General features: G+C 52.3%; 1 protein-coding gene across 1 annotated transcript; it reads right to left on the bottom strand.

Annotated features, from left to right (window-relative positions):
* Positions 1-1230: 1230 nt before the first annotated feature.
* MT3 (metallothionein 3) lies at positions 1231-2588 on the bottom strand. The gene is given in 3 exon segments (NM_001082220.2): positions 1231-1464; positions 2258-2323; positions 2511-2588. Coding segments are annotated over 3 exon segments (201 nt in total). The 5' UTR covers positions 2542-2588; the 3' UTR covers positions 1231-1360.
* Positions 2589-13701: the final 11113 nt, after the last annotated feature.

Genomic DNA, 13701 nt, shown 5'->3' with positions numbered 1-13701 from the left:
ATTTGATCATTTCTTCCAGCTCCACAGGGCCTGGGTTTTGGCGTCTCCCCTGTGCCCAGTGGAACTCTTCCTGTGCCTGTACCACCTCCCGGAGTTCTGGAGTAAGCAGTGCTAGCAGATTGGAGCAGGCCCCTTTTGTTGTCCGTTTCAAAAGTGGTTTGGCTTTCCTAACACTCCCTCTTCTAAATTCAGACTGTTAGCTTAAAAAAAACAAAAAAAACAAAAAAACAAAAAAAAAACGTGGTGAGCTTTTGAATGTCTTGAAAAGCTGACCTGGATGGAAGCTGACGTGTTTACAGCCTGCGTCCATCCTCTTCCTGGGAAACATTCTCCCGGGATTCTATTTCTCCCTTCTCAGCTGTCCCAGGTAGGTCCGAGAGCTCCCTTTCATCAGGAATTGGCCACAGCCACCGCGGATAAAGACTCTGATTACCCTACTTCCTCTTGAAGAAAGGGCTGGAGAGAAAGGGCCAAATGAGAAGATATGAAAAGCGGCTATTCAGGGAGGTGGCCTTGGAAACGCAGCCGGCGGTTTGCCAAGACAAGCCCTGGGCCCCTCCACTCTCCTCCCATGCTTCCCCAAAACGGGCAGCTTTGTAGGGACAATTAGAAAATTCCAGACATCACAAGCCCTTAGGGTTAGGGTCCGGTATTCAGTCCCCCTAACCCTACTGTCCAGATGAATAAAGTTAGGCTAGGAGATTGGGGAGCCCAACCTACACTGGGCCGGCCTCCCTTCCTCCCCCCCCCCCCCGAGATCTGAGCTTGATGTAGCAGGAGGATCAAGTGCTGTCTGCCAGTGGGGAGAATGTACTCTGTCCCCCGCCTCCACTGGAGCCCCAAGCAAGCCAGTGGCCAAGACTCAGGGTTTCGAGCAGACTCCCCATCCCTCCACATCCTTCCCCTCCTTAACAAGAGACCAGGGTTGGTGTCTGGTACAGCAGACACAGTGTGTGACACCCACAGCCCATATCAGAGAGCCTGGGTTTGAGTCCCTGGGCTGCTCCCCATTCCAGCTTCCTGCTACTGCAGCTCCTGGGAGGCAGCAGGTGCTTCAAGTAGTTGGGCCCCTGCCACCCAAGTGGGAGATGGATTGAGTTCCAGGCTCCCGCTATCGTGGGGGCATTTGGAGGGTGAACCAGCCAATGGGAGCTTACTCACTCTTTCTCTGTTTCTCTTTCCGCATTTCAGTATTAAAAATAAACAAAAAAGAAGAGACCAGTCCTTGGCTCATGTGGTTTACGGGATTTATTGTCACTTGCCAGGGGCCAGCAGGGCCGGGGGACACAGAGCCATGCCTCGCCACAGGCCGAGGGGGCATGGGCACTATTTCCCCACGCCCCTTGCCAGGGGCATGTCCTCACTGGCAGCAGCTGCACTTCTCAGCCTCAGCCCCCTCTCCACCTTTGCACACACAGTCCTTGGCGCATTTCTCACACTCCGCAGGGCAGCAAGAGCAGCAGCCTGCAGATAGAATGGGAGGTGCCCAGTCTGATACCCCCCATCTGTCCCCATCAAAGGGGAGGAGAAGGAGGGAGGGGGTTTCATGGCTAGGAGGGCGTCATCCTGGTTCTGCCAGGGGTAGAGGCTGCCCCCTTGTGTGCTCACCCAGGGTTTGACTCAGCATCTGGTGTGACAGCTGCATGCTGGGTTAGCAGGGGGTGAGGGGTAGCCTGGAACTAGCCCACAGCCCCTTTGGTGAGTGTCAGGGATGGTGAACTTGGGCTCAGCTGGGAGAGTGCTAGGCCTTCAGGAGAAAGTATCCTGGAGTAAACGGCCTTGAAAGGGAAACTTGGAGGGGGGCCCAGGACACTCAAGGGGAAGTGCCTAGCCTTAGAAAAGGAAAAACACAGTGCTCCTTTCACTTCCTGCCCTGTGTATGTTACACTGCTGCCTGATGGGGAGGTTTAGGGGAGGCCAAACTGAGAGGACCCCCCAGGGCTAAAGAGGAGAGAGGACCAAAAGTCCCGAACTGACTCCCAGCTTCACTGATGGCTCCCTGGAGGTTTTAAAGGGATGGGGTTGGGCCCCAGCTGCTGGCAATTTCCACAGACATCTCTCTCCATGCCTACTGTATCCATCTCTGGGCCTGGGGCTCAGTCATCTGCATTTTAAGCTCTGCCCAGGGGTGGGGTTGTGTCCCAGCGGGATCCCCAAGCAATGGGATAGGGGCTCTAGGGGGTCCCTGAGTTTTCTGGGTGGCAAGACTCGGCCGCGAGAGCAGCGGGGGGCTGGGGGGCAGGTTCCCCATACTCACTTTTCTTGCAAGAGGTGCATTTGCATCCCTGGCACTTGCAGGAGTCTTCGCAGGTGCAGGAACCACCTAGTGCAGGAGACAGTACCGGAAGGGTTAATGCTGCAAGACTCAGAGGAGGGGGCTGCGACGCGGGCGTGCGCAACCTTGGTGAGGACAGAAATCCGGAGACAAGGGGCCCCTCCCCCAAGCGTCCTTGAGCGAAGGCGTAGGGCGTGGGGTTCCTGGCGAGGAGAGGGGTGCGGTCGGGACTCACCGGTAGGGCAGGGGCAGCTCTCAGGGTCCATGGCGAGGCCCACAGCCGCTGGAGGCGCTGAGTTGGCTTCTCCAGGCAACTGGACGCACTGCGTGGCGGTGGCAGCAGGTGGAGAGGCTTTTATAGCCCCAGGCGGGGGCGCGCATGCCAAGCCCGCTGGGCGCCCGCCCTGCGCACTGCGGCAGCGGTGTCCCCTCCCGCCGCCGTGTGCGCGCGCCACCAGCCACCGCCCCGCCAAGGGGACCCCCGGGGACGCGCGCTGGCACCGGCTCTGCGCGGGGAGGGAGGCTGGGAGTTGTGCGTCCTTCCCAGCCCCTCCCTGTCTTTCTTTGCTGCATCATTCTTGGGGCGCAGGCGTTAGATGCGCCCACATCGGGTGCTGAGCTGCGGGCTGCAAGAGCGCTCAACTTTGAGCCTGGAGCTGCCTGGGTTCCCGAGCGGGATCCAGGTCTAGAAGTGGAAACTGGAGAGACTGGGACTGGGCCGGGAGGCGTGAGAGGGCTTCTTCCCCATCGCCCTGCGTGGCCCATCACACATCCAGGAAGGGGCATATCAAAATCAGGAGGGAGATGAGGTTTTTCTCCTTATAAAAGAGATCCTAGATAGAATGAGATTGGAAAGTGCTCACAGAGGGATGGGGATGTGAAACCGAAGGAAGTCTAGATTGTTTTTGAGAGCGCCCTGAGCAGCCATTATCTTCCACCTGCGCCCAGGCCGGCTCCAGCCCCCAGGCAGGAAGTCCCACAGTCAGGTCCCAGGGAGGATGCCGGGATAGGGGCTGCGGTGTGCCTCCTCTTTTGCTTGTCCAGGGCTCCTGCCAGGGTGGACTCACCCCTTGCCCGCCCCCTGCCCCCACCCCCATGGAAGTTCCTCCATAAGTTGTCCCAAAGCGCTCTGAACCCCTCACTCATCCCAACTTCTCCTGCCTTGTAAGAGACAACCCCCGGGGAACCTTATCTCCCCGTCTTTGGAGATGGTCCTGGGGCTGCCCCCTTCCCCACAGCTGGTCTGGTGAGCCTCCAGAGTTTGGTTTTGTTGAGAGAAGGTACTGGAGCCTCCCGGAGAGGCAGCACGCACAGCTGAGTCTCTGTTCTAAACCTGAGCCAGCAAAGGGTGGCCTCAGAGGAGGCGTTCATGGAGGGGTGGGCATTTGGTGCCCTGTGGGAGTCCGGCATTCCATGCTGGAGTGTCTGCCTGGCTTTGCGTCCTGGCTGTGCTCCAGCCTTCTGTGAGCGCAGACCTTGGAAGGCAGCAGGTGATGGCTTGGGTCCCTGCCATCCATGTGGGAGACACTGATTGAATTCTGGTCTCCTGGTTTTGGGGCTGGAGCAGGCATTTGGAGAGTGATCCAGGAGGTGGACAGACTCTTTCTCACTCTTTTTCAAAAGCAAATGAAGGTAAATACTAAAAGCTCATGAAGAATATGCTGATCTTTGAACTCCATTTAACTTTTTGAAGTACCGGTCACAGGCCAGAGTTGTGGGCAGTGAAAGAATTCACCAGAACATACCATGAACAGGTCTAGATTTAGTAAACACACTGCGAGGGAGCAGCAGGGAAGCAGACCAGGTGGGGGCTACAGGTGCTGTAACACCGGCCGGAATCTGAGGGGTGCAGCGGGGGTCCCTTCTTAGCTGGAGTTATGCTTGCTAGGGAGCAGACAGCAGGGCAGGTAAGTGATTTGCATCTGGGGCGGGGCTGGGGAGCTTACATCCCCTTTATTTTAGGGGACTCCACCCAATGACCACCCTCCACCATACCCTTGTACTTTTTTTTTTAAAGATGTATTTATTTATTTGAAAGTCAGAGTTACACAGAGAGAGGAGAGGCAGAGAAAGAGAGAGAGAGAGAGAGAGAGAGAGAGGGAGAGAGACAGGTCTTCTGTCTGATGGTTCACTCCCCAGATGGCTGCAACGGCCAGAGCTGCGCCGATCTGAAGCCAGGAGCCAGGAGTTTCTTTCAGGTCTCCCACTTGGGTGCAGGGGCCCAGGTATTTGGGCCATCTTCCACTGCTTTTCCAGGCCATAGTGAGAGCTGGATTGGAAGAGGAGCAGCCGGGACTAGAACCGGCGCCCATATGGGATGCCGGCACTTCAGGCCAGGGCATTAACCCACTGCGCCACAGCGCCAGCCCCCATACCCTTGTAGTTGATTGGAAACCTCTCTCTCCCAAAATATTAGCTACCCAGGGCCCTCCAAATGGCCTCACCCGAGGGCACAAGCGGGGTGGCTTTTCCAGGCCTTTCTTTGTAGGCCTGCCATGTGTTGATCTGTGAGTCTAGGTTTCAGCAAAATTGAAGAAAGAGGAAAAGTGAGGAGGAGGAGGAGGGTATAGAGGTGTCAGTGAAGAGATGGTATGGTCTCCTGTCTCCTGGGTTTGACTTGGACCCAAGTTGGATATCAGCAGTTGGAAGGATTTCAGATTTCTGAACTCAGCAACTCTCCCACCAGGTTTTGTTTGGGGTGTGTGTGTGTGTGTGTGTGTGTGTCTTTGTTTTTGCCATAGGACACGTTGACCCCATATTGCTCTGCCCTGGGCCTTGAATCCCAAGGCCAGTATTCTCGGGGCTTCTATCTGGGCTGCCCCCCTCACCCCGTGCGCCCCCTCGGGCTCTCAGATTCCCCTGGGATTGATGCCTCGGAGTGGATGGCAACTTCCTTCCTCCCCCAGGGTGGCCAGGATATTGAGGGGTCTGAAAACTCCACATCTTTCTGAGACACCCTGGCCTCACTGGTCAAATGGCTGGGCAGCCACCTTGTCCTCAGTTTCTGCCTCCAGGACCCCAGAGGAGCACTGGAGGTGGGGGTGTCACCCCAGGGAGTCCCCTTCACTCGCCTCAGTTCCCCTCACTGCTTGATAAATCTCACAGCCTGAGGGTTACAAGCCCTGTCTGCGCCCTTGTCTCTGGCTCTCCACCCACAGATGTTGGCACAGCTCTTGGGCTCATGTCTTTCTCTCCCCTAAGCCTTTGCTCCAACCTTGTTTTCATTGTGAAGCCCACTGTGGTCACCCTCATTAAACTGCAGCCCACACCCCAACACCCCAAAACTCTTGATCCCCCTTGCCTTGCTTTATCTCTCCTTTGTGAAAAACTAGCATTTACCACCTTCTAACAGACCACCTTCACATATTTGTTATGCTCAGGTGTGCACCGGAGGGCAGGCCATATTGTTTTTGCTCACTGATGTATCCATAACATATTTAAAGATTTATTTACTTATTTGAGAGGCAAAGTTAGAGGGAGAGAGACACACACAGACTGTAACTTGGGAGCCTAAAGAACACAATTTCTGAATGAATAAGTGACTCTGAAGTCTTGCTGCTGGGTTTACAGTGTGCAAATTACTTAACCTTTCTGTGCCTTGAGTCACTCAAGGATAAAATGGCACTAATAGCTCTTAGCTCATTGAATTGGCAGAGACTTAAAGGGGATGCTGGGAGCACGGGACCTCATTCTCGGTCTCAGCTCCGAGCTTCCTGAAATGCATTGGCCTCCCATTGATGCAGGACTGCAGGCGTCAGCTTGGACCAGCTGAGTCACAGATGTCAGTCCTCACCTGGAGCCCAACCCTGGTTCTTCCTGGCCAAAGGGAGTTCATAGACACTCTTATCTGTTCACTTAGATTGGCAGGACCGTGGGGATGGAGCTCATACAGGGTCACTCCCACTAAGGGCTGGAAAATGCCCGGATGACCTCAGGACAAAGCGAGGAGCACAGTAAGTCCCACGCCCTGGTTGAAGTTGGTCCAGTGCAGGGTTAAGACTGCTGCATTGTTCTCGAAGAATTTCCCAATGTAGTGTCCTGGAACTGAACAACTGGCTAGGGTTTTTGAAGGCTGAATGAACAATGGTATACAAAAAGGATTTGCAAATATGCTTATCCACAAGTAAAGCTACTTCTTGAAGAGATCTGGGTTTCTTAGCAGATTGAATGTTGCATGACTAGGTTTTCTTTTCTTTCTTTCTTTCTTTCTTTCTTTCTTTTTTTTTTTTTTTTTTTTTTTGACAGGCAGAGTGGACAGTGAGAGAGAGAGAGAGAGAGACAGAGAGAAAGGTCTTCCTTTGCCGTTGGTTTACCCTCCAATGGCCGCCACGGCTGGCACGCTGCGGCCGGCGCGCTGCGCTGATCTGAAGGCAGGAGCCAGGTGCTTCTCCTGGTCTCCCATGGGGTGCAGGGCCCAAGCACTTGGGCCATCCTCCACTGCACTCCCGGGCCACAGCAGAGAGCTGGCCTGGAAGAGGGGCAACCGGGACAGAATCCGGCGCCCCGACCGGGACTAGAACCTGGTGTGCCGGCGCCGCAAGGCGGAGGATTAGCCTAGTGAGCCGCGGCGCCGGCTTAGGTTTTCTTTTTTTTTAAAGATTTATTTACTTGAAAATCAGACGTACACAGAGAGAGAAGGAGAGGCAGAGAGAGAGAGAGAGAGAGGTCTTCCAGTTGCTGGTTCACTCCCCAGATGGCTGCAACGGCCAGATCTGCGCCGATCCAAAGCCAGGAGCCAGGAGCTTCCTCCAGGTCTCCCACTTGGGGGCAGGGGCCCAAGGACTTGGACCATCTTCTACTGCTTTCCCAGGCCATAGAAGAGAGCTAGATCAAAGTGGAGCAGCCGAGACTCGAACTGGTGCCCACATGGGATGCTGGCAAATGCAAGCGGCAGTTTTATCCGCTATGCCACAGCACCAGCCCCTAGGTTTTATTTTCTTTTAAAGATTTATCTACTTATTTGAGAGGCAAAGTTAGAGAGAGGGAGAGAGACACACACAGACAGATCTTCAGTCCACTGGTTCACTCCTCAAATGGCTGCAACAGCCAGGGGTAGGCCAAGTCGAAGCCAGGAGACAGGAGCTTCTTCCAGGTCTCCCATGTGGGTAGCAAGGGCCCAAGCACTTGGGCCATCCTCTGCTGCCTTCCCAGGTCATTAGCAGGGAGTTGGATTGGAAGTGCAGCAGCTGGGACACAAACCGGAATCCATATGGGGTGCTGGCGTCACAGGCAGCGGCTCAGTCCATTAAGCCACAGCACCAGCTCCAACATGACTAGTTTTGTCCACAGGGCAGCTGAAGCTGGAGCTGGGCAATGTTCCCGCTGTCATGGTCTAGGAGCTCTGTGACTCTTGTTCCAGCTCTGTCCTATAAGTGGCTTTGGGAACTTGAGGAAGCCTCTTCCCAGTCTGTGCCCCAGTTTTCATGTGGGCTGATCTGATGACTGCTAGTGGCTTCTATGGGTAACGTTTTCCACTTGCTGGGAGCTTGCCATTCACCAGGCACCATACTGGACACCATGCTAGTTCATCAGCTACTTCCGGGCACTGGTAGGGTAGGCATTGATAATCCTGCTTTGTAGATCAGGAAACAGGCTGAGAGAAATAAAGGGATTTGTTTTGGAGGCAGACCCAGGACTTGTATCTAAGTGCATTGCTACTTGGCCTGCAGTTCACCATGACTCCCAGTTATTAGGCCTGCTCTGAGCCTGGTTCCCGGATGGCTGATAATGCTTTGATACCCAAGGGAACTTCATGTAACTGAGGAATTTCCAGAGAATAATTTTTTAAAAATCCTTTGTTCTTTCTTCTCCCACAAGGCAGGCCCCTCTGTGACCTGCAGGAGCCCTGAGTCAACATGCAGCCTGGCCACAACCCCACCTCTGGAATCTGACCTCAAACTGCACTTCAAGGAGAGCTCCCATCTACAGGAAATGAAGTTTCTGAGCCTGGAGCCATCATTGTGAGCTGCAAATGCTGGACTCTGGGCATTTAAATTCTGCTCTTTTGTTCTCACTGAATTATTATTATTATTTTTTGAAGATTTATTTATCTATCTGAAACTCAGAGTTATACAGAGAAAGAGAGGCAGAGAGAGAGGTCTTCCAGCCACTGGTTCACTCCCCAGTTGACCGCAATGGCCAGAGCTGAGCCAATCTGAAGCCGGGAGCCAGGAACTTCCTCCGGGTCTCCCACGTGTGTGCAGGGGCCCAAGGACTTGGGCCACATTCTGCTGCTTTCCCAGGCCATAGCAGAGAGATGGATCGGAAGTGGAGCAGCTGGGACTCAAACCAGCACCCATGTGGGATGCTGGCACTGCAGGCTGCAGCTTTAATCACTATGCCACAGCGCCGGCCCCGCCACTGAATTATTATTGTAAAATCTTTTTATTTCCTTTTTTTCTCCCCACTATATTTGAAAGGCAGAGAAAAAGAGAGAGAGAGAGAGAGAGAGAGAGAAAGCGAGAGAGAGATCTTCCATCCATTGGTTTACTTCCCACATGCCTACAATAGCCAGGGCTGGGCTGAACCAAAACCTGGAACTCAGCGTAGGTCTCCCACTTTGGTGGGAGGTACTTGAGATACCACCAGCTACCTCCCAAGGTGTGTGTTAGCAGGAAGCTGGATCAGAAGCAGAGGAGCTGGGACTTGAACCCCAGCACTCAGGTATGGGATGTGGGCATTTCGAGCGGTGTCTTTACCACTGCGGCAAGTGCTCACCCCTGTCGCTGAATTACTGATGTTTCTGGGGTCTTGCTACCACTCCCCTCCCTGTTCCACCTTTGCACTGCTCACCCCAGGGTGAGACTCCCCTGAAAACTCACTCCTTATTTTAACAAACGAGGAGACTAGAGACAGCACAGGTCTTATCCAAAGCCACACAGCAAGGTCGTAAGGAAGCCAGGACTGGAATGTGTTGAACATCTTTGACTCCAAGTCTGATCCATTGCTTGATTCACCTTTCCAAAGCGAGATGATTTTCTAACATAATCTCAAATCACACAATCCCCAGGTTGTTCCTCTTTGACTTCTCCAGATGCCTTCAGCGCGTCTTCCCTGCTGGCCCAGCTCCCCTGTGATCACAGAGACGGCAGCAGAGTCAGAGAAAGGACAGGGGAGCGCGCCCCGGCGGGCTGCAGCGCCTAGCTCGGAACTCAACAACTTCGCTTTCTTTTCTCTCTAGTTATCTCCGTAATCACCTCTCCTTAATGCGAGTGATTCAGTGTCTCTCCTACAGTAATGACACATGACTTCCTCTTAAAATAAATTTTGGGATAATAATAGACTGGCTGATCTGTGATTACAACCGAAATTACACGGGTGGTTCTAGAGGACGTTGCCCTCGCCAGGCTGATGCGCTGAACGCTCAAATCCACCCTGGCTGCTGGTTCTGCCTCCACTGTAGCCAGGAACCTTTGTGTGGGCTGGAAAGGCACCAAGGGCGGTGAGGCCAGCCAGTGGGGCTGGGAGTCGGATGTAGGTAGAACGTCCTTCGAAAGCAGCTGTGGCTGGAAAGCTTGTCTCCAGACCAACTGGTATCTCCCCCACTAACAGCTTCTTGTGCTTCGTGTGTGACCTTGTGGCCTTAAATCACACCTGTGTGTGTGTGTGTGTGTGTGTGCAGTCTTTCACTCACAGCTGGCAGGGGAAGCGGCTGAGCCCTGGGGAGAGTCAGACTTGCTCCAAGAGCCCCGGCTATCCCGTGTGACCTTGCCGTTTTAAATCATGCCTTCAAGATAGTTGCGATCTTCCACCCAGAGCTAGCAGAGGAGGGGGCTGAGCCCCTAAGGAGACGGACAGTCTCCAGAGCCCCCTCCAATCTCCATAAGTCCCAAGTCAATTAACATACGTATGTGAAACCCCTTATCCAAGGGGAACCTCCACTAGGATAACCCAATGAACAGATAGTGATGCCTTAAAAACCTAGGACACTTCCTCAAAGCCAGTGTCCCGCTCAGACACTGCCTGGTCTCCTCTCAGATTAGACACTTTCTCTATTGTTTGCAAATCAAATAAAAGTTTCTGCCTCTTTGCAAGTTGTTTCCCAGCTTTTTTTTATTTTTAATTTTATTATTATTATTTTTTTATTTATTTGACAGGTAGAGCTATAGATAGTGAGAGACAGAAAGAAAGGTCTTCCTTCCGTTGGTTCACTCCCCAAATGGCCGCTACGGCTGGTGCTGCGCTGATCCGAAGCCAGGAGCCAGGAGCTTCTTCCTGGTCTCCCACGTGGGTACAGGGGCCCAAGCACTTGGGCCATCCTCCACTGCCTTCCTGGGCCACAGCAGAGAGCTGGACTGGAAGAGGAGCAACTGGGACTAGAACCCGGCGCCCATATGGGATGTCGGCGCCGCAGGTGGAGGATTAACCAAGTGAGCCATGGCGCCGGCCCCCCAGCCTTTTATTTCTATACTAAGCTGAGGAAATGAACCCACGAGACTCCGGCAACCGCCCTCCCCTTCATGACTGGTGACAGACAGTGTGCTTGTTAATCTGTCTTTCGTTACAGGAGTCTGTCCTGACAGTGAGCTTAGGAGGGGTAGGAGTGAAAATTCTGTTTCCTCCCCTTCTGAAGCCAGGTTGATCCCAGCAACCGCATCAATATCTTGGCTCCCAGGGCTGGCTCTTGGTCTAAGAACTGTAAACCAATGTGCTTCCTAAGCGACGAACCTCCTGGTGCACGGATGGAGGCCCCACCTCTCCTATCAGCGAGGGCTTAGAGTAGCACCAGCTACTATTTATTTATTTATTTGAAAGTCAGAGTTACACAGAAAGAGAAGGAAAGGCAGAAAAAGAGAGAAAGAGAGAGAGAGAGAGAAGTCTTCCATCTGCTGGTTCACTCCCCAAGTGCCCGCGATGGCTGGAGCTGCGCGGATTGGAAGCCAGGAGCCAGGAGCTTCTTCTGGGTCTCCCACGTGGGTGCAGGGCCCAAGGATTTGGGCCATCCTCTACTACTATCCCAGGCCATAGCAGAGAGCAGGATCGGAAGTGGAGCAGCCAGGACTAGAACCGGATCCCATATGGGATGCCAGCATGCAGGCGGCAGTTTACGCACTACACCACAGCACCGGCCCCTCCTAGATAGTTTTAACATCACCTACTCTGCCCTTTCCTTGTCTTCGAAAGTTAACTGGACAATTCTGGCCATCCATGCTTTCAGTGAAAAAATGCCTGGGTCTAACTTCCCACCTGGACCTGGTTCCTCTTCTCCTCTTCCTCCTTCCTTGTTATTGCAGTAAATTTGTGGACCGAGTGAAAACTAGGGGCTGGTGCTGTGGTGTAGCCATTGCCTGCAATGCCAGCAGTCCACATGGGTGCTGATTTGAGTCCCAGCTACTCCACTTCCAACCTGGCTCCCTGCTAATGCACCGGGAAAAGCAGATACTCCTAGCTCCTGTCTTCGGCCTGGCCTGTCCCTGGCCATTGTGGCCATTCTGGGGAGTGAACCAATGGGTGGAAATTATCCCTCTCTTTCCCTCTCTCTTTCTGCCTCTCCCTCTCTCTGTAGTTCTGCCTTTCAAATAAATAAAAATAAATCTTTAAAAAAAGTAAAAAAAGGACTACATGTGAAGAGTCTTCAAAATGTTCATGGAAAATGGAATCCAAAGATAGCTTTATTTTGGTGCAAAAATTTTAAATCCATGCTTAGTGCATATGTGTGCTTTCCATGAAGTTTTTTAAACAATTTTTTAATAATTTTTTTGAGAGGTATAGTTATAGACAGTGAGAAGGAGAAGGAAAGACAGAGGGAAAGGTCTTCCATCTGCTAGTTCACTCCTCAAATGGCTGCAAATGGCTGGAACTGGGCCGATCCGAAGCCAGGAGCCAAGAGCTTCTTCCAGGTCTTCCATTCGGGTGCAGGGCCTCAAGGACTTGGGCCATCTTCTACTGCTTTCCCAGGCCATAGCAGAGAGCTGGATCAGAAGAGGAACAGCCAGGATTAGAACCAGCGTTCATGGATTCTGGTGCCACAGGCAGAGGATTAAGCTACTGCACCACAGCGCCGGCCCCTCCATGAAGTTTTTGAAGGACCCTTTCAATATGTAATCTCAAATATAAAAGTGAGAGTTCAGGGTGAGTGCTCAGCCTGGACACTAAGACTGTGGTAAAGGTGCCCATGGCTCAGGTTGGAGTGCCTGGACTCGATCCTGGCTCCAGCTCCGGACTCTAACCTCCTGCTAGTGCAGACCCTGGAGACAACAGTGATGGCTCAAGTCAGTGGTTTCACGCCACCCTCATGGGAGACCTGGACTGCATTCCAAGTTCCCGACATCCACCTCACCCACTCCCAGCCCCAGCATCTGGGGACTGAACGAGGGGGTGGGAGCTGTTTCTCTCTGTGTCTCTGTCTCACTGCCTCTCAGATAAAAGCAGCCTATGGACACACACTGATTTCTAAGTGACTTTCTCTTGCTCATCAGTAGGTTATGAACATCTATCCACGACATCAATTCTAATCCTACAATTTTACATCAACAGATTCATCACATGATTTATTAAACCAATCCTCTACTTCAAGACATTTTTATCCTTTCTCAATCATCCCTACTATAAAGCTATGATAAATATTTGGTGGCATTTGTGTGTGTACACTCATAATTTTTTTTCTCCTTAGGATACAACATTCCTTGAAGTGGAATTTCTTTTTTTTTTTTAAGATTTATTTTATTTATTTGAAAGACAGAGTTACAGAGAGAGGTAGAGACAGAGAGGGAGGTCTTCCATCTGCTGGTTCACTCCCGAGATGGGCGCAACAGAACCAGGTCTCCCACTTGGATGCAGGAGCCCAAGGACTTGGGCCATCTTCTACTGCTTTCCCAGGCCATAGCAGAGAGCTGGATTGGAAGAGGAGCAGGAGGGACTCGAACCGGCACCCATATGGGATGCTGACGCTTCAGGCCAGAGCATTAACCCGCTGTGCCACACAGTGGAATTCCACAGTGGAATTTCTGACTCAAAGCATACCCACTTTTCCCCTTTTCAAATGAATCCCTTGATTTTGAAACCTTGATTTTGAAACGTGCTACTTCTGTGATTTGAGGAAATTCTGAAAAAACGAAGGACATTGTGCTGCACAACTCATCGTTTGGGAGTTTTACCATAGCCATTCCTGTGGCTTTGCGGTGTTAGCAGCTATAGCATATCTGTGATGAGCAAGGGCCCCAGCTGACCTGAACGTCTAGCATAGACTCTGTGCTGCTTCCACTCCTCCACAACTCTGACTTTTCTTTTTCCTTAGAATAGATGACTAGAAGTACAATTACAGGGTCAGACAGATAGAGGATTGTCAGTTTAGTTTTGAAACTTTACGCCCTTAGGGTCGTTGGACATTTGTTAAGTTTTTTTTTTTTGTTTTTTTTTTTTTTTTTGACAGGCAGAGTGGACAGTGATAGAGACAGACAGAAAGGTCTTCCAGGTGCTTCTCCTGG

Source organism: Oryctolagus cuniculus, chromosome 18 (genome assembly GCF_964237555.1).
Source record: "Oryctolagus cuniculus chromosome 18, mOryCun1.1, whole genome shotgun sequence".
In the NCBI taxonomy this organism is placed as follows: Eukaryota; Metazoa; Chordata; class Mammalia; order Lagomorpha; family Leporidae; genus Oryctolagus; species Oryctolagus cuniculus.
The sequence above is the reverse complement of the archived record's forward strand: the minus strand, read 5'-3'. Positions and strand labels throughout refer to the sequence as shown.